The sequence below is a fragment of the Silurus meridionalis genome, chromosome 13 (genome assembly GCF_014805685.1).
Source record: "Silurus meridionalis isolate SWU-2019-XX chromosome 13, ASM1480568v1, whole genome shotgun sequence".
Lineage (NCBI taxonomy): Eukaryota > Metazoa > Chordata > Actinopteri > Siluriformes > Siluridae > Silurus > Silurus meridionalis.
Genome location: NC_060896.1, coordinates 3,392,569 through 3,411,631, shown reverse-complemented (window position 1 = coordinate 3,411,631; position 19,063 = coordinate 3,392,569). Strand labels below are relative to the sequence as shown.

Here is a 19,063-nt window from a genome sequence, read left to right as displayed (position 1 = left end):
CCAAGCCACACACTGCACAGTAAACACAGACATTGGCTATAAAACAGAGTGCTCAGTCTTGTCTTCTTAAATGAGCTGGCCAAACATGTGTATACCTTATACATTGTATCTGTGTTTTCTGCTCTGTACACAAACAGGCTTTGGATGTAAGCTGCTCGCTAAATTTGAACTGCCAAGCATATTGAAGGAAGGCGACCTTATGATTGGAGGTATTTTTCCAATTTATTCCAAACTGGAGAATTTGCCATTGTCATTTAATACCAAACCACCAGTTGCAGAATGTACAGGGTAAGTTTAAATATACATGGTTAATTTCAAAACCTCTTTTACTTTTGTATTGATCTTTGACTTGATGTTCCACACAGACTTGGCTTACGAGCTTTCCGCTGGACGAGGATCATGATGTTGGCAATAGATGAAATAAACCAAGATGATCGTTTGCTTCCTAACATTTCTCTGGGATATATAATTGTGGATTCTTGCTCCTCTCCTACTAATGTTTTGCGAGCTGCACTTACTTTAATGAGCACATCAGAGCAAAAGCTTTCTCAGTGTCACCCACCTCCTGTTTTAGGTCTTATAGCTGAATCAGGATCTACTCAATCTTTAGTTGTGGCTGGAGCAGTTGGACCATTCAACATTCCAATGGTAATACAAAACAATATTCATACAAAAAAAATTTGTTAATGAATCTAAATTCATGTAAATAAATGTGCTGTGTTGATAAATGTGCCTTTTTTTATACCTGACTAGGTGAGCTACTTTTCAACATGTACATGTTTAGTCGACAAAACAAACTATCCGACATTTTTCCGAACAATTCCAAGTGATTACTATCAAGCAAAAGCCTTGGCTTTCCTTGTCAGACGATATGGTTGGACCTGGATAGGAGTCATTCAGTCTGATAATGATTATGGGCAAAATGGGATATCAGCATTCAGAAAGGAACTGGAGCCTCATGGGGTTTGTATTGCATTTGTTGGCACAATTCTGCGCACATATTCCCAAAGTAAAATCATTCAAATGGTTGAACTGATAAAACAATCAACTGTGAAAGTGATTCTTGCATTTGTGCCAGAAAGAGATTTCTATCCTTTAATGAAAGAAGTGGTAAAACAAAACATTTCAGGAATACAGTGGGTTGGAAGTGAAGCCTGGGTAACTGCAGACAGTCTTTCCACCCCGGAAATGTTCAAATATTTTGGAGGAACAATAGGATTTGTGGTCCGAAAGATGGCTATACCCAAACTAGGGCCACTTCTCAAAAAAATCAATCCTTATAATGATTCAGAATCTGTTTTTGTCAGTGATTTCTGGGAAACAGTGGTAGGCTGTAAGCCTCCATCTCCAGTAAATTATTTGCATAACAGCACAATAATATGCTCAGGAACAGAAAAAGTTGATTACACAAACAAATTTTTTGATGTAACACAACTTAGAATCGCATATAATGTCTATCAGGGGGTGTATGCACTCGCACATGCCCTACACCAAGGAATGTTTTGTGAAAAGCCTGAAAGCAGAGTGTCAGCACCGTGTCTTAATGCTTCCCAGATTACCCCGAAATTAGTGAGTGTTTACTGCATTGAAACATTAAATGGGTTCATAATGAAAAACCTTTTATTGATTATTTTATACTTTTTGCTCGTAAGGTAACTGAGCAATTGAAAAAAGTGCATTTTGTGGATGCATTTGGAGAGGTTGTGTACTTTGACAACAATGGAGATCCTCCTGCTTCATATGAAGTCATAAACTGGCAGATGAGAGATGGGCAAGTGCAGCATGTAGGAGTTGGTCGTTTCAGCACCTCTGCAAATGGAAAATATGCACTTATGATTAATGAAGAAAAGATAATTTGGAGCACAGGAAATTTGGTAGTATAAATGTTTTATAATTAAATAGTATTATTTTTATACTATTAGTCATCTAACATGTGCTCTATTGTCCCAGACACCAAAATCTGTTTGCTCAGAAATCTGTCCACAAGGCACAAGGAAAGCACAAATTAAAGGTTTACCTCTGTGCTGCTTTGACTGTATTCCATGTGCTGATGGTTCTATATCAAACACAACAGGTGAAGTGACCTGCTTACTAATACTGACAAAATAATTACACATTATATTGATAAATCATTTTACAATCCTGTTATTTTACTTTAGGAGCAACAGATTGCATCAACTGCCCTGAGGAGTACTGGTCTAATGAAAGAAAAGACAGCTGCATCATAAAATTAATCGAGTTCTTATCATACACGGAAACAATGGGCATAATTCTTATGGTTTTATCACTACTGGGTGCCTGTTTAACATTTTCTACTTTGGTGGTGTTCATTCACTTTAGAGACACACCAATTGTAAAAGCAAATAATTCAGAACTGAGTTTACTTTTACTTCTTTCTCTTATATTTTGCTTCCTCTGTCCTCTCACATTTATTGGTGAGCTGACAGTCTGGTCCTGCATGTTGCGTCACACAGCATTTGGTATTGCTTTTGCCCTCTGCATTTCCTGTATGTTGGGAAAAACTATTGTTGTGGTAACTGCCTTTAAAGCAACTTTACCTGGAAATAATGTGGCAGTAAAGTTTGGCCCAACTCAGCAAAGAGCCATTGTGTGTTCATGCACTGCAGTTCAAATCGTTATTTGTATTCTTTGGCTAAATGTTGCACCACCATTCCCTAATAAAGTCTTTGAGCAACGCAGTAAGAAAATAATTTTAGAGTGTAACACAGGCTCAGATGCTGCCTTTTATGCTGTTCTAGGTTACATTGGTCTTCTTGCCATAGTGTGTTTGGTTCTGGCATTTTTAGCCAGAAAGCTACCTGATAATTTCAATGAAGCCAAATTCATCACATTTAGTTTGCTTATATTCTGTGCAGTTTGGATCACATTTATTCCAGCTTATGTCAGCTCTCCTGGGAAGTATACAGTAGCTGTAGAAATATTCGCAATTTTGTCTTCAGCTTTTGGCCTACTGTTATGCATTTTTGTACCAAAATGTTACATAATTTTAATCAAACCAGAGAGAAATACAAAAAAGCATGTAATGGGGAAAAATGTAAAGGTTAATTAATTGCAGGATTTACACAGAGCTGTTTAAAAATATAATTTGAAAAATATATTTATGTAAAAATATGGTGCATAGAAAAACATGATAAATTTAATAAAATATGGCTAATTACTTCCATGAAGCTCTAAATATAGTGGATGTTTACGAATAAAAATGTGAAAATCATACATTGTCCCAATTTCATTTATTTCCTTCTATATTCTTGTTTATTTTATTTCTTCACACTTTAAATGGTTTGTATAAATGTTTCTATTAAAGTATCTTGCATTAAATTTTTCTTTGGGTAATACAGGTAATACCAGAGGTAATCAAAACCGTCTCTAGGTTAAGAACGTAACCCTAGTTCCCCGAGGGAACGAGACGCTGCTTCAAAACTGTGTAAAAACACTGTGGCCATGCCAGAGGGGCAACCTTCAGGTGGAATGGGGCAACTGCCAAGTCCCAGACAGCCACTCTGGGTCGTGTCCCGGGCCTCAGCCTCCGGGCGCCATGGAGGAAACGTGTCACCAGAGGGTGCCTACCCAGTGACTGCCCCGCAGGCGAGGTGATATATGTTGCGAAGGGTAACCCTGTGGCAAACTGTTCCTGTAAAAACTCCATAACTGAACTGACCAGCAGTTAACTGGGTTAACTGGGTTAACTGCAGAGAAGAGATCCCTCCTGGGAGGAATTTCCCATGGTGCCCTTGAGTAGGGATACCAGGTCTGCAAAACATGGCTTGCCCAGACAACGAGGTGCTACCAGGAGGAGACAGACTCCCTCCCGGCAAACTCTTTCCAGAACTCCCAAGAGCAGCATGATCGGGAGAAGAGCATACAGGCGTAGCCTCGGCCATGACCGTACCATAGCAGCCACTGTCTTGACAGGGCATCTGCTCTGACATCCAACCATCCCTGGATGTAAACGGCTTTTAATTAGAGGAGTTTGTCCTGGGACCACAAGAGGACCTCCCGCGGCAGTTGTTTGCAAGGGGTGAGACCGAAGGCTCCCCTGGTGGTAGATGTATGAGACCACCGCAGTATTGTCCATGCGGAACAACACATGGTGGTCCCCTAGGCCTGGGAGGAAGTGTTTCAACACCAAAACACTGCAAACATCTCCAGGCAATTTGAGTGCCACAAGAGACGTGGGCCACTCCACAGACCCTGGGCGGAGTGGCCACTCATGACCGCTCCCCCACCCCGTGAGGGACGCGTCCGTCGTTAGCGTTATGTGGCAACAAGTAGTCTCTAAAAACGGGGCCTTGGGACAAAAACGTTGGGTCCCTCAATGCATCCAAGGCTCGAAGGGCACGCCGCAAGACCTTGATGGTACAATATGGACTCCCTCAGGGGAAAACCCTTCTGCCCGGAGCCACCACTGGAGGGGCCTCATGTGGAGGAGGCCGAGTGGAATTACACTGAACGCTGTCGCTATGAGACCCAGCAGCCTCTGGAACTGCCCCACAGTGAGTGGCTGGCCTTCCCCTACACTCCCGACTGTGGTGAGGATGACTTCGATCCGGGTGGGAAACAACCGTGCCCGCAACCGGGCCGAATCCCACACCACCCCAAGAAAAGTGGTTCTCTGAGCTGGAGAAAGTACACTCTACCCGGTGTTTCAGTCTGAACCCCAGTCCCTTCATGCAGGTGAGAACGACATCTCAATGCCAAACTGCCTAATGCTCTGAATGAGCCAATATCAACCAATTGTTGATATAATTCAAAATGCGAACGCCCTAAAGCCGCAGCGGGGTCAGTGCTGTGCTAACGCATTTTGCTAGGCGAATAGGAGGACCGATATTGGTCAGCTTTGCCCCGAAAGCAACCTCAGGAACCCCCCATGTGTGGGAAGGACGGCTACGTGGGAGCATGCAACCTCCAGATCTAACGTTTGACAAATCAGTCCTCGGACTTGATCTGAGACATGACCTCTCTGAGCGAGTATCCTAAACCTGAGCCTCATAAGTGAGTGGTTCAAGGAGTGGAGATGCAGAATGGGATGCAACCCGCCGTCCTTCTTCGGAACAATGAAGTACGGGCCGTAGTAGCCTGACTCTCTGACCGAGAAGGATGGAACCACCTCGATGGCCCGTTTCCTCAGGGGAGTACACAACTCCTGTCCTAGGACCAGAGACTGCATGGGTCCCACCAGAGTGGGACACATCCCGTTGAACCGGAAAGGAGAAGATGCGAACTGAATCACGCAGCCCTTCTCCACAGTATGCAGGACCCCCGAGAGACTCCTGCCAGCCCTCCAGATAGACAGAAAGTTCCACAGGAGAACCAACCTGGGGCTGGCCTCTGACCCTTTCAGAGCGGCTGGAGTGGTGCTCTGCAGCTGACTACACCTCCTGAGAGGCAACCCCCAACCCCCCGGCCCCCATCCGCAGCGATCTTACGGGGGGAAAAAGGAGAGCAAACCGCTGGAGGCAAGCCGCGCCCTTAACATGTTCCGTTCATTCAAATGTAGAAAGAGGAAGCCCCAGTGACTTTGGCAAAGATCAGAGAAAATGTATATTGAGACATCTAATTTAAAAGGGGGCTTTTAGATCATGGAAATTTCAGTACTGTGGAGGTCTGGGGTTACTTCTTGATAGTGGAGTGAGTGTACCTTTGTGTTAATGTCTGTGTTACCTTCTGGCTCTCCCTTTATATTTATGACATCATAGCTAATTTTGTCCGAATTCTTTCTTAGACACAATTCTGCACAATGTATCACTTCCCAAATAATTACACCATGACAATGACTTATAGTCTAAACCCTGGTCTCTATAATTGAACATTACAATTAAAATTGTATGTCTGTGTAAATATCTGTGTTTCTTTGTAAATCTGTCATGTCTGTGTAAATGGAAGTATGACTAGGCTTTTATCAGCACCAGTTATGTGCAGAGTCATATGTTGCAGTGCCACACTTCACAAAAAAGCTAAATAACATGACATTGTGACAGCTAAGCTATGTAGTTTATTTAAAAAATAATAAAAATAAATAAAATACAATAAATTACGCTATAGTGCTTTCTTTACAATAAAAAAAAAAACATATTGGGGGAGTCAATCTAACCTTTAGGCTGTGATTCTGTCATAATTGAGGTAATATTTAAGTGTTTAGTTTTGAATAGGTGTAAACCAAACATCAAGCCACATAATAGCAATGACTATTGAAGAGCAAAAGAGAGAGGGCGCACGGGAAGTCAGTTCCGGTTTCCTGTTGTTGAACTGTTCACCGGGAATTGTGTTTGTATCGGCGTTTTAAATTTTTTATAGTTCGTTTTTTCTCACTTTTTTCGCTTTAAAATATCAAAATATCGTTTTGATTTCCTGCATCCTTCACTTTCCGTTGGCTCCGTCTCGACTATTTTTGCTGTCGGAAGAGCGCTTTTTTTCCCTGTCTGAGGGTTTGAAAGCAGTGAGTGAAGGATATTCACCAGAACTACAAACACACACTACAGTAATCACATTAAGGGTACGTAATTTCTCTATTATGGCGAACATCCAGTTCACTCAGTGTGTGAAGTGTGACATGTTTAGTCAGTCTTTCTCCGTTGTTAGCGATAATTTTATCTGTGAGAAGTGTAAGCTAGTTTGCTCTTTGACGGAGAAGATCTTAGCATTAGAGGAGCGCATCCAGAGTCTAGAGAGAAGTAGTGAGTGTGAGAGCAGTCCAAGTTCTGCAGGGGAAAGTCTGGATGCCCTAGGTGAAGGTACTATTCCCCCGACTCCGGCATTAGAGCCCTCGCAGCGGGGCGAATGGGTGACGACTCGGCGGCATACTCGCAAAGCCAAAGCTAACGCTAAGGCTCGCCCACGGAGCACCATTCCTCTCCGCTTGGCGTGTCCAACAGGTTTGCTCTCCTCAGTGAAGCACCCGCTGAGAAACCTGAAAGAGCTCTGGTTTTAGGAGACTCCATTCTGAGGCACGTGAAACTAGCTAGACCTTTAGGGGCACCAGCAGCACAGGTTATGTGTATACCGGGAGCCAGGCGCCGGACATAGCAGGTCAGCTTAGATTCTTAGGAAAGCACAGGTTCTCTAAGATAGTTTTTCACACAGGAGCTAATGATATACGCCGACAGTCAGAGGTTACTAAGAGTAACATTATAGAGGTGTGTAAATTAGCGAAGGCAATGTCCGATGCTGTAGTATGCTCTGGCCCCATCCCAATGCGACGTGGCGATGTAGCCTACAGCAGGTTATGGTCGCTGAACTGCTGGATGTCCGAGTGGTGCTCCAAAAACAATGTGGGCTTCATTAATAATTGGAGCATTTTTGAGGGCAAGGCTGGCCTGTTAGGGCGGACGGTGTCCATCCCACCGGGAAGGTGCTGCTCTCATTTCTTGTAGTATAGGTCATAGTCTCAGAACAGCACTAGTTAACAAGTGACTGTCTAGAGCCAAGGCCAGGGAGCAGACAGACAGGCTAAACCGACCGTCTGCTAGCTGCACAGAGTCGTCACTCAGGATCCACCATATTGAGACTGTGTCTGTCCCCCGAGCAAAACCAAAATATAGGAACTATCAGAAAGTCTGTTTAAGTAACCTGATTAACATTAAATTAAATAGGACTGAACGCACAGCCAGCACCTCTGATCTAAAAATAGGATTGTTGAATATTAGATCTCTCACGCCAAAAGCGCTTACTATAAACGAAATTATTACCGACCAGGAGTTTAATATAATGTGTTTGACAGAAACGTGGATTAAATCGAATGAATATGTAGCATTAAATGAGGCGAGTCCTCCTGGGTATAGTTACATACACCAACCCCGTCTAAATGGCAGAGGAGGCGGAGTAGCAGCTATTTATAATAATAAACTAAACGTCACACAAAAGACTAAACACAAATGTAAAACATTTGAAGTTCTCTACACCAACATAAAATATTCAGTGTCTGAAAGCAGGTCAAGTCAGTTAATTCCACTAATTATTATTTATAGACCCCAGGGCCCTACTCTGATTTTCTGATAGAATTTGCAGATTTCATTACAAATCTAGCTACTTCTTTAGACAAAGCATTAATTGTTGGAGACTTTAATATTCATTTTGATAATCAGGAAGACTCCTTAAGAGCAGCAGTTGTGTCCATTCTAGATTCAGTCGGAATTAATCAGAATGTTATAGGACCCACTCATAGTGGTGGACACACTCTCGACTTGTTGTTAACATTTGGATTAAAAATAAAAAACTTAGTCATAATTCCACAGTCTGAAGCTATTTCAGACCATTATCTAATCTCGTTTAAAATTTGCCTTAGTCATCGCATTTCTACCTCACCACGTTACCGTGTTAAGCGTACTTTCACGTCAGCTACAGCAGCGCGTTTATTAATTATCTTCCGATATTACGATATTAGATAGATCTCCGTCAGACCCCGCAGAGCTCGACTGGGCCACTGAACATCTAGAAACAACGTTACGTTACACTCTAGATGATGTAGCTCCCCTTAAGACCAAAATGATCAGGGAGAAAAAATTAGCACAGTGGTATAATGATCATACGCGCACCTTAAAACAGAACACTCGAAAACTAGAGCGTAAATGGCGTCAAACAAAATTAACAGTATTTCAAATAGCATGGAAGGAGAGCCTCCTAAATTATAGAAAATCTCTTAGTGCTGCCAGATCAGCATATTTCTCCACCCTCATAGAAAATAACAAGCATAATCCTAGATTTTTATTCAGCACGGTAGCAAAATTAACAGGGAATAAAAGCACTGCGCTAACATGCACACCATCAATAGGTAGTAATGATTTCATGAACTTTTTTAATAATAAAATTGAAAACATCAGGCAAGAAATCCAGGCGGTTAATATAAATCCAAATTATTTTACAAGTAACCCTGTAGACAGCAGTGTCATTATAGCAGACAATCAATTACAAAGCTTCACTCCTATTCATGAGAGTGACTTAATTTCATTAATCTCCTCATCAAAATCATCAACCTGTATTCTCGATCCCTTGCCTACTAGTTTCTTTAAACAGATAGCTCCAGAGGTAATCAAACCTGTTTTAAAAATAATTAACTCTTCCATTAGCACTGGTTATGTACCAAATCCTTCAAACTGGCAGTTATCCACCCCCTTATTAAGAAACCTGACCTTGACCCATGTCAGTTGTCCAACTACAGACCGATATCAAATCTCCCCTTTATATCCAAAATTTTAGAAAAGGTTGTAGCACAGCAGTTATGCTCACATCTGCTTATGAATAACATTTTGAAATGTATCAGTCAGGATTTCGGCCTCATCATAGCACAGAGACGGCGCTAGTTAAGGTGGTAAATGACCTGTTATTGGCCTCTGATCAGGGTTTTGTCTCCTTACTTGTTTTGCTCGACCTTAGTGCAGCTTTTGACACCATTGATCACACTATACTGCTTGCTAGACTTGAGAATGTTGTAGGAATAAAGGAACAGCTCTCTCTTGGCTCAGGTCTTATTTGACTGATCGCTATCAGTTTGTGGATGTAAATGGTGAGTTCTCCACGCTCTATGAGGTAAAGTTTGGTGTTCCTCAAGGATCTGTCTTAGGCCCACTGCTTTTCTCTTTATATATGCTGCCTCTTGGTGAAATTATTCATAAACATGGGATTCGCTTCCATTGCTATGCTGATGACACACAGCTGTATATTTCAGCAAAGCCAGATGAGAGATCAGCTTAACAATGTTGAGAAGTGTGTAAAGGACATTAGACAGTGGATGCTTAATAACTTTCTTCTGCTCAACTCAGATAAGACGGAAGTACTTTTACTAGGACCACATGCAGCTAGAAGTAAACTTTCCGATTACGTAGCATCTCTGGATGGTGTTTCTGTTTCAGCATGTACGGCTGTCAAAGACCTTGGTGTGATTATTGACCCGAGTCTTTCCTTTGAGTCTCACGTGAATAATATCACCAGAATCGCCTTCTTTCACCTTAGAAATATTGCTAAGATTAGAAATATGATGTCGTTACAGGATGCAGAAAAACTGGTTCATGCTTTTGTTACTTCTAGATTAGACTACTGTAACGCTTTACTGTCTGGGTGTGCGAGTAAGTGCATCAATAAGCTTCAGTTAGTCCAGAATGCAGCAGCAAGGGTCCTCACTAGATCTAGGAAATATGACCACATCACCCCTGTTTTAATCAGTCTACACTGGCTCCCAATCAAATCTCGCATTGACTATAAAATATTACTACTGACGATAAAGCACTCAATGGTCTCGCACCGCAGTATCTGAGTGAACTTCTGTACCAGTATGATCCTCCACGCCTACTTAGATCAAAAGGTGCTGGCTATCTGTTGGTTCCTCAAATAATGAAGACTACAGCAGGGGGCAGATCTTTCTCTTATAAAGCCCCACAGTTATGGAACAGCCTTCCAATCAGTGTTCGGGACTCAGACACAGTCTCAGTGTTCAAGTCGAGGTTGAAAACGTATTTATTTAGTCAAGCCTTTTATCAGTAGATTTCTCTTAGGTAAAGGCACAGATCTGGAGGGAACATGGATATAGAGTGTTTGGTGAACTGGTATATTTGTATGCTGTCGTCCCTCACATTCACACGTTCACTCAGGTTTGTTGACGGTGGTGTGGTGGGTCGTCTCTTATCCCAGAGATCCCTCATGTCTGTGTTACCTTCTGGTTCTCCCTTTTAGTTATGCTGCCATAGCGAGTCTTGCCGGAGTCCAAACTGCACAGTGACATTAACTTTCATACACCAATAGTTACACTTAATAATCCATATCCTTCTCTTCCCGTCACCCTCTCTCTCTCTCTCTCTCTCTCTCTCTCTTCGGTCGAGTTAAACATGCTCCTGAGGCTCCAGTGACCAGTGTTCCTGCCCTCTCCGGGTGCTTTGAGGACGGATTGGACTGTAGTTGGTGTCGGCGGTCAGCTGCACTGACTCGGGAGTGCAGTTTGCTTCTGATCATCATCACTGTACCCCACAACATTGTATATCTGCTTCAAATGGACATTTGGTGCAACCCAGATGAGGATGGGTTCCCTCTTGAGTCTGGTTCCTCTCAAGGTTTCTTCCTTATGCCATCTCGGGGAGTTTTTCCTTGCCACAGTTGCTCATCAGGGACAAACATACTTACAAAGAACATATTTATGTTTAATCACCACATTATCTGTGTAAAGCTGCTTTGAGACAATGTTCATTGTTAAAAGCGCTATACAAATAAAAATGAATTGAATTGAATTGAATTGAAGGATTATACAAAACATACATTAAGTGTAAATATGTTTTATGGTTTCAAGATGGAAAAGTATTGTGATTGAAAGGGCCACACTTGTAGCACCTTGGATCTGCTTATGCTTGATTCAATAATACATACACAAAAATGTTAATGACATCATTTTAAAAGACCACACCTCTTAATATCTATGGTTTCTTATTAAGGCAACAAAGCAAGGTGCATATTTAAAGCATTGTTAGGCACCTGCCCTGGTCTTCAGAGTGCTGGGAGCCTCTGCTCTTGTCATGCAGCTATTTTTAAGTATGATGCCTTTTCTATCAGCTCTGTGGATAACTGGGGTTAGTAGTGCTACAAGTAAAACCACTCCAATCAGCTGCAGGTTATGGACTGACCCTCAGTTACCTGGGATATTCATGAATGGAGACTTTGTGATCGGAGGGATTTTTACATTTCATCATTACACAAGAACACAGCAAATGACTTACACCAGGCTTCCATCCCCAACACAGTGCTATGGGTATGTGTGGAGTGGATAGCACAGAAAGAAGGGGATTTTGTTAGAAATTGACATGAATTGAAACCAGGAATTGTTTTTTTTTTAAACCTAAAATGTTCAGCAGAAAAACAAAACCTGTAACTTTTATTTCATGCTGATTTCTCTTTGTGTATTGTTTCCAAACAGCATTGACTTCAGAGAAGTGCGTTTTGCCCGTGCCATGGAGTTTACCATCCATGAGATCAACAATAGAACAGATCTCCTCCCGGGTATTACCTTAGGTTATCAGATACATGACTCGTGTGCTAATGTGCCATTGGCAATCAGAGTTGCGTTTCAGCTTGCTAATGGTTTTGAGCCAGTTTTCAATGATACTTCTTCTTGTTCTGAATATGCAACTGCAACTGTACCTGCTGTCATAGGAGATTCTACTTCCACACAGTCAATCAGCATTGCCAGAATGCTTGGTCTTTTCGGAATTCCACAGGTAAAAATGAGCTTTGCCTAATACTCATATATCAATATAATCTTTATCTTTGTGTTATTGAATTTGGAGGGAGAAGAATTTAGGGATTATAAAGTACGTACAGGCTGTTAAATCATTCAGCTGTATAAAGTAATAACGTCAGCAAAATTTGCATATAAATGCTAATTTCGTTTTGTCTTTGTTGTAATTCCAGGTGAGTCACTATGCGACCTGTGCATGTCTGAGTGATAAGAGTCAGTATCCCACCTTCTTTAGGACCATTCCTAGTGACCAACACCAGGCAGCAGCACTGGCACGAATGGTCAAGCACTTTGGCTGGACGTGGATTGGAGCAGTTCGTAGTGACTCAGATTATGGAAACTATGGAATGGCATCATTTTTGAAGGCTGCACAGGTGGAGGGGATCTGCGTGGAATACTCCGAGTCTTACTACAGGACACAGCCACGCAGTAAACTGGAGCATGTAGCAAATGTCATCCGTAGATCCACAGCCCGGGTTATAATAGCGTTTATGTCATCAGGCGACATAAAGATTCTTTTACAAGAGCTTTCACAACAGCCACCACCTCCGCTTCAGTGGATTGGGGGCGAAACATGGATCACTGATCCTGATATTTTAAAGTATAACATGTGTGCTGCTGCAATAGGGTTTGGGGTTCCCCAGTCAGTTATTCCTGGCTTTCGTGAGTTTCTCCTAGACCTGACTCCAAGCAAAGCATTACAATCACCCTTATTAACAGAATTCTGGGAAAGTTCTTTCAACTGTTACCTTAAAGGTAGAACAGGTGTCTTAGAAGGTGTGCAAGAATGTGATGGCACCGAGGACATTTCTATGCTCCAGAACCCGTATTTAGACACGTCCCAGCTGCGCATCACGAACATGGTGTACAAAGCAACATATGCCATAGCACATGCCATCCATGGTCTGATTTGTAATGGCACACAATGCGATAAGAGCATAACATTTTCACCATGGCAGGTATAAAGTAGCTTTATTAACACATATGTAGGTTAATGTAACTTAATAATATTAAGTGTCTGCTTGCATATGTTAAATTTCTACTAATATTAAAAAAAAAAACATTGACCATTACATGATGTTTTTCTATATACGTACCAGCTGTGAGCTACATGTGAACTGTATTGTCTATTCTGAATAATTTCAGTGTATTTGTTAACTTTATTTAATTATTTTTAATAATTTGTCTGCAGATACTCAATCAACTGAAACTAGTGAACTTTACTACAAATAACGGGTTTCAGGTCATGTTTGATTCTAATGGAGACCCTCCAGCCGTCTATGAACTCATAAACTGGCAGTATACGAAAAATGGTGCTTTGGATTTTGTGACAGTGGGTCAGTATGACTCATCCAGACCAAGAGGACAGGAGTTCAGAATGAGCAAAAACATCAGCTGGGTTGGAGGACAGACTGAGGTACTACAGTATATAACAATACAATCCAGCTGACTATGAAACAGGAGTTTCTAAATTTTAGTGTGCAAAGAAAGAGACATTTAATTGTTTTTCACACACCTGATTTTACATAAAAAAATAAAAGTAAAATTTATTTCATGTCAAACAATAGAATGCATTGAATTGCAGAACTGACATAAGTCATGGATAGAATATGAAACATTTTCATGTATTTCAGGTACCAGTGTCTGTGTGCAGTGAAAGCTGTCCTCCAGGAACCAGGAAAGCTGTACAGAAACGAAGGCCTGTCTGCTGTTATGATTGCATACCATGTGCTGAAGGAGAGATCAGTAACAGAACGGGTTAAGTATCTGTACATACTAATAATAAGCTTTCAGCTATTGCTTTCATTATCCACCTGCACAAATAGGAATATGCCACATAAAACATCTAATAACGAAGGGGTTATGCAGAAGCAAACCATTTAAGCCAAGTACATATGTCTGTAATCCCTTTAAAACTAAAACACTTATTTAATTCATACTATTTTAATTTTATTAAATAATTATGTGCAAGAAACAATGAAAATACTCAATCAGATGTACAGTACAGTATATTTGAAAAAGTCTTGAAAGGTGCTTTATTAGATGAAGCTTCTTTTCTCTTTATCAGTCCTACAATTATGAGCTAATTTTTTCTTTTTAACCTCCTAGACTCACTGGATTGTTTGCGCTGCCCTCCTGAGTTTTGGCCCAACACCAAGCGAGACAGCTGCCTTCCCAAACCTGTTGAATTCTTGTCCTGGGATGAAACTCTGGGTATCATCCTAACAGTGTTTTCTATCACTGGGGCCTTCATGGCTGTGTGTGTGGGAGCTGTGTTTTACAAGCACAGGGCCTCTCCTATAGTTAAAGCTAACAATTCTGAATTAAGCTTTCTGTTGCTCTTCTCTTTAACTCTGTGTTTCCTCTGTTCACTTACATTTATTGGTCAGCCTTCTGAGTGGTCCTGTGTATTGCGCCACACAGCGTTTGGGATCACTTCTGTCCTTTGCATCTCCTGTGTTCTGGGAAAAACTATAGTGGTCTTAATGGCCTTCAGAGCTACACTTCCAGGTAGTAATGTCATGAAATGGTTTGGGCCTCCACAACAGAGACTCAGTGTGATTTCTTTTACTTTAATACAAATCCTCATTTGTGTGCTGTGGTTAAAAATTTCACCTCCTTTTCCATTTAAAAATATAAAACACTACAAGGAAAAAATAATCCTAGAATGTGGTTTAGGCTCAGCTATAGGATTTTGGGCTGTACTGGGATATATAGGTTTTCTTGCACTTTTGTGTTTTATTTTGGCTTTTCTGGCCCGGAAGCTGCCTGACCAGTTCAATGAAGCGAAATTCATCACTTTCAGCATGTTCATATTCTGTGCAGTGTGGATCACCTTTATTCCAGCTTATGTCAGCTCTCCTGGAAAATTCACTGTAGCTGTGGAGATCTTTGCAATTCTAGCCTCAAGCTTTGGATTGATTATTTGTATTTTCGCTCCCAAATGTTTCATTATTATTTTTCGGCCTGATCAAAATACCAAGAAACACCTCATGGGAAAGGCACAGTCAAAGGATCTCTAAACGCATCATATAAATAGTAAAGATAACACAAAAATCCAGTTTTTACACTTGGTCCATATCAACGTTTCAAGTAGTCTCACATGGATGATTTAGTATTGTGTGAAAGCACACATAAGTAAAACAACGCGTAAATAAATAAAATACACATTCATGAGTTATGATTAATACTAAATACTATATACTATGTCATCCTTGTACATGGCATGTCATGTATAGTGTCAGAAATGTTTACACACCTTTTATACTTTTTAGTTTACTATTTAGTTTACTATACACACTTATCTTTACACTTTACACTTGTGCAGGTTAGCTTTCTCTATCTTTGCAGCATTTGTCTCTGCCCACTTTATCTCTGCTGAAGCTTATTAGAACACAGAATAGATGAATAATGAAGTCTTTAATCATATTTTTGGGCCCAAGTTATATTTAGAACATATACCTGAGCATCTATAAATAATGATTACAAATAAACAAAATAAATAAACAACTGAATACATGTATTTTGTGTCTATATATACTGTATGTTATCCAAGTTTTGAAATGCATTGATTTAATTTGCCCATCCTCAGCCATTTCATTTGATATTCATTTGAACAAAGTTTAGGTATATATATAATGTTCTGTTTTCAAGCTTTGTTAACACACTATCTCTAAAATCCTCTTTTACAGTTTTTTTTTTTTCCCCAGTGTTCTTCCTTAGTGTGATATTATAATGAATTTTAAGTTGGATTAATGTACAAGTCACATGAATTTTTATACGTCTGTTAAAACTGTCACATTGCAATATATCAGAAATGTATCTAATTAAATTAGCATTACATTTAAAATAAAAAGGGACAAATTTGAACACTTATGTCTCCTGTGTAAAACAAAGCCTAATTGATGACAAGCATTATTACAACAGATTCTGGTGGCAGAAACATTATTTCATGAATGAGGAGATTCTGTCATTTTTTCAATTCTTTTTTTTAGATGTAAGATTTATATATATATATATATATATATATATCAGGGAACCACCAGCCATGCCTCCCTCCAAGGCTGTAACTCTCACTCAGCCTCTCCCTGCTCTAAATCACCTACACCTGTTCCCCAGTTACCTTTCCCCTTTACAAGGTCCAGATTCCACCTCACTCACTGTCGGATCTACTCGTTGCCATGATGGACCTACGGGACTTCCTACCACTAGTATTTCCCGTACTTCCATGCTCCTGGCTCCGCTTCGGAGGAAGCGCTCAAGATAGGTTTGCCTTTAACAGTTCACACTGGCGATCATCCCTGGACTACCCGCATTACGGATTATACCCACTCTCCGGGTTTGTGCTTTTTCTCAAGCCTCTGCCTTGTACATTTCGAAACTTAAAGTTTAACCATATTCCAGTTTGCGACTCTTGGTCCACGGGTGACTATCGAAACGCTTTGTACGAGAGTCCAATCAAGCCACACTGACAAGTCCCGGCCTAGTGTGTAAGAGTGTGAACAGCCAGAGTACAGGACAGAGGGGCTGGGAGTGGCTCTAAAGTCAAGGTTATTGAACCTGATGAAGGTCAGCATGGTGGACTAGCCTGCAGCGTTGCAAATGTCCTGGAGCGGGACTCCAGTGGAAGAGGCCTTTTTCGCGGGAGACCAGAGGACTCATAAGATGAGGATATAGCCAAAGTCCTACTGAGAGTCTGTTTGTTGGGAGGAAGTCCTTTTTTTTATAGAGACCAAATCAGACAAACAGCTGCTCTGACTTCCTTCACAGACTCACAGTCCTGTGGATTTATGTGTTCAGTGCTTGCACTAGACACAGCAGGTTTTGCTTCTCCTGGCCAGAGCCTTGAAAGGGATAAGCATAGAATGCCTGCAGCATGACCGGTCATGGGGGAACCAATGGCCCCTTAGTTACATACCCCTGTCTGGGGTAAAGTAAGGCACTGGCCCTGCCAGGGGTAAGGTCCAGAAGAGACGAGGCCACGGAGAGAGACTGTAGGTCCCTGGCCCTGTTCAGGGAGAATCAAGCCAGAAGGAAAGCCTCTGAGTGCGGCACAGGAAACAAGGTTACCCAGCGACTGCTTAGCAAGTGGAGCACAATAGGCTGCGATAGCACACACATAACCAAGGTCCCCCTACCTGGGAGAAAAGATACCTCCTAGGAGGAATTTCTCAAAGAGGTTCTACGAGGAGGGACACCAGGTCAGCAAATTATGGTCTGCCCGGCCATCGAGGGGTCACCAGGAGGAGACAGACTCCATCCTGGCAAACTTTCTCCAGATCTCCTGGGTGCAGTGCAATAGTGGGGAAAGGCGTACTGGCGTAGCCTAGGCCATGTCTGCATCATGGCGTCCATCCCAAAGGGGAGCACACTGATTAAGGTACCCAGGGATGTAGGCAGCCTTCCATGAGAGCAGTCTTCCCTGGGTCTACAGAAGGATCTGCCATGCCAGTCTGTATAGGGGCGAAATCGCAGAACGCCCTAATGTTTGATGTAAGAGACCACCAATGTGTTGTACATACGGACCAGCACATGGTGATCTATCGGGTGTGTTTCAGAGCCAGGAATAGAGCTAGCATCCCCAGGCAGTTTATGTGCCACATGAAATGGAGCCTGTTCCACCGACCATGGGCAGAGCAGCCACTCATGGCCGCAAACACTTTGTGAAGGTGCTCAAAACCATCTATACACTTTGTGAAGGTGAATGGTTAGAGTGCAAGGCCGAATTAGAGGACCTGATATTGGTAAGCTTCGGGTGGTTATTGGTAAGCCCCCGAAAGCAAACCTCAAAAACCTCCTGTGAGCCAGAAGGATGGATATGTGGAAGTATGTATCCTTTAGATTGATCTTGACAAACCAGTCCAGGGACCTGATCCGAGACACGACCTGCTTGAGGGTAAGCATCCTGAACCTGAGCCTCATTAGTAAGCGGTTGAAGAAGCACCGATCTAGAATCAGATACAACCCCCCATCCTTCTTTAAAACCATGAAATACCGGCTGTAAAAGCCAGACACTCTGTGTAAAGAAGGGACCACCTCAATGGCCACCTTCCTTAAGAGAGTGAGTACTTCTTGTTCCAGGACCAGAGCCTGCTCGGGTCCCACCAGAGAAGGACGCACCCTGTTGAAGCAGGGAGGAGAGGATCCGAACTGAATTGAGTAGCCCCTCTCTACCATGGGCAGGACCCACTGAGCCATGGCTTTTCCAGGCTGCCAGGAAATCTCATAAGGGAACCAGTCTTTTAGGACTGGTCTCTGGCCCATTCAGAGTGTCTGGAGCAATGCCCTGCAGCTGTTGGGGCCTCCAGAGAGGTGGCAAGAAGTGGAGGGACCCCCCGCTGGAGGTGGCTGTGCCCTGAAGTACGTACCATGGCAGGGTTACCAGGCTGACCTCCCGGTGGCGCTAAATAGAGAGTGTCACCATATAATGAGATGTACACCGCCACACTCAAACTAAGTCCTCCTGATTGTCAGGATCCCTGCTCCAAAGCCCGCCTGCCAAAGAAGACAGCCCTCAGGTCCGTTGGCTCCTTAATCTTGGGCTTGAAGCTTTGCCCAGAACCCCCTGTCTCCTGGGCCCGAGTGGCAATGCTCTGTTGTTGTTTTTTTGGGGGGGGGATTCATGGTGCGCCTTTGTGCGAACTCCGAGCAGCCCCTGGGAGCGATGAGCTTGGTAGTGCTGAAACCCGCAGCAGGACAGCCTGATATGACTGCAAACAGCCATGGTGTGGAGGCAACCCGCAGCCTGACCCACTGCAGCAAATGCCTTGCCCACCAGAGCCTAACTGTTGATCGCAACGGCTTGGTGGGCAGAGCCGGGGCCTTAATGGA

General features: G+C 42.4%; 2 protein-coding genes across 2 annotated transcripts; both read left to right on the top strand.

Moving 5' to 3' along the window:
• The first annotated feature begins 1,497 nt into the window (after nt 1–1,497).
• On the top strand, nt 1,498–3,595 carry LOC124395914 (extracellular calcium-sensing receptor-like). Its single transcript, XM_046864804.1, has 5 exons — nt 1,498–1,569; nt 1,653–1,874; nt 1,951–2,074; nt 2,160–3,055; nt 3,470–3,595. The coding sequence occupies exons 1-5, from the start codon at nt 1,498–1,500 to the stop codon at nt 3,593–3,595; spliced, it is 1,440 nt and encodes a 479-aa protein (XP_046720760.1).
• An 8,047-nt stretch (nt 3,596–11,642) lies between these two features.
• On the top strand, nt 11,643–15,255 carry LOC124395913 (extracellular calcium-sensing receptor-like). Its single transcript, XM_046864803.1, has 6 exons — nt 11,643–11,746; nt 11,912–12,212; nt 12,406–13,191; nt 13,425–13,649; nt 13,867–13,990; nt 14,342–15,255. Exons 1-6 carry the CDS (start codon nt 11,643–11,645, stop codon nt 15,253–15,255), a joined length of 2,454 nt encoding a protein of 817 aa, XP_046720759.1.
• Nucleotides 15,256–19,063: the final 3,808 nt, after the last annotated feature.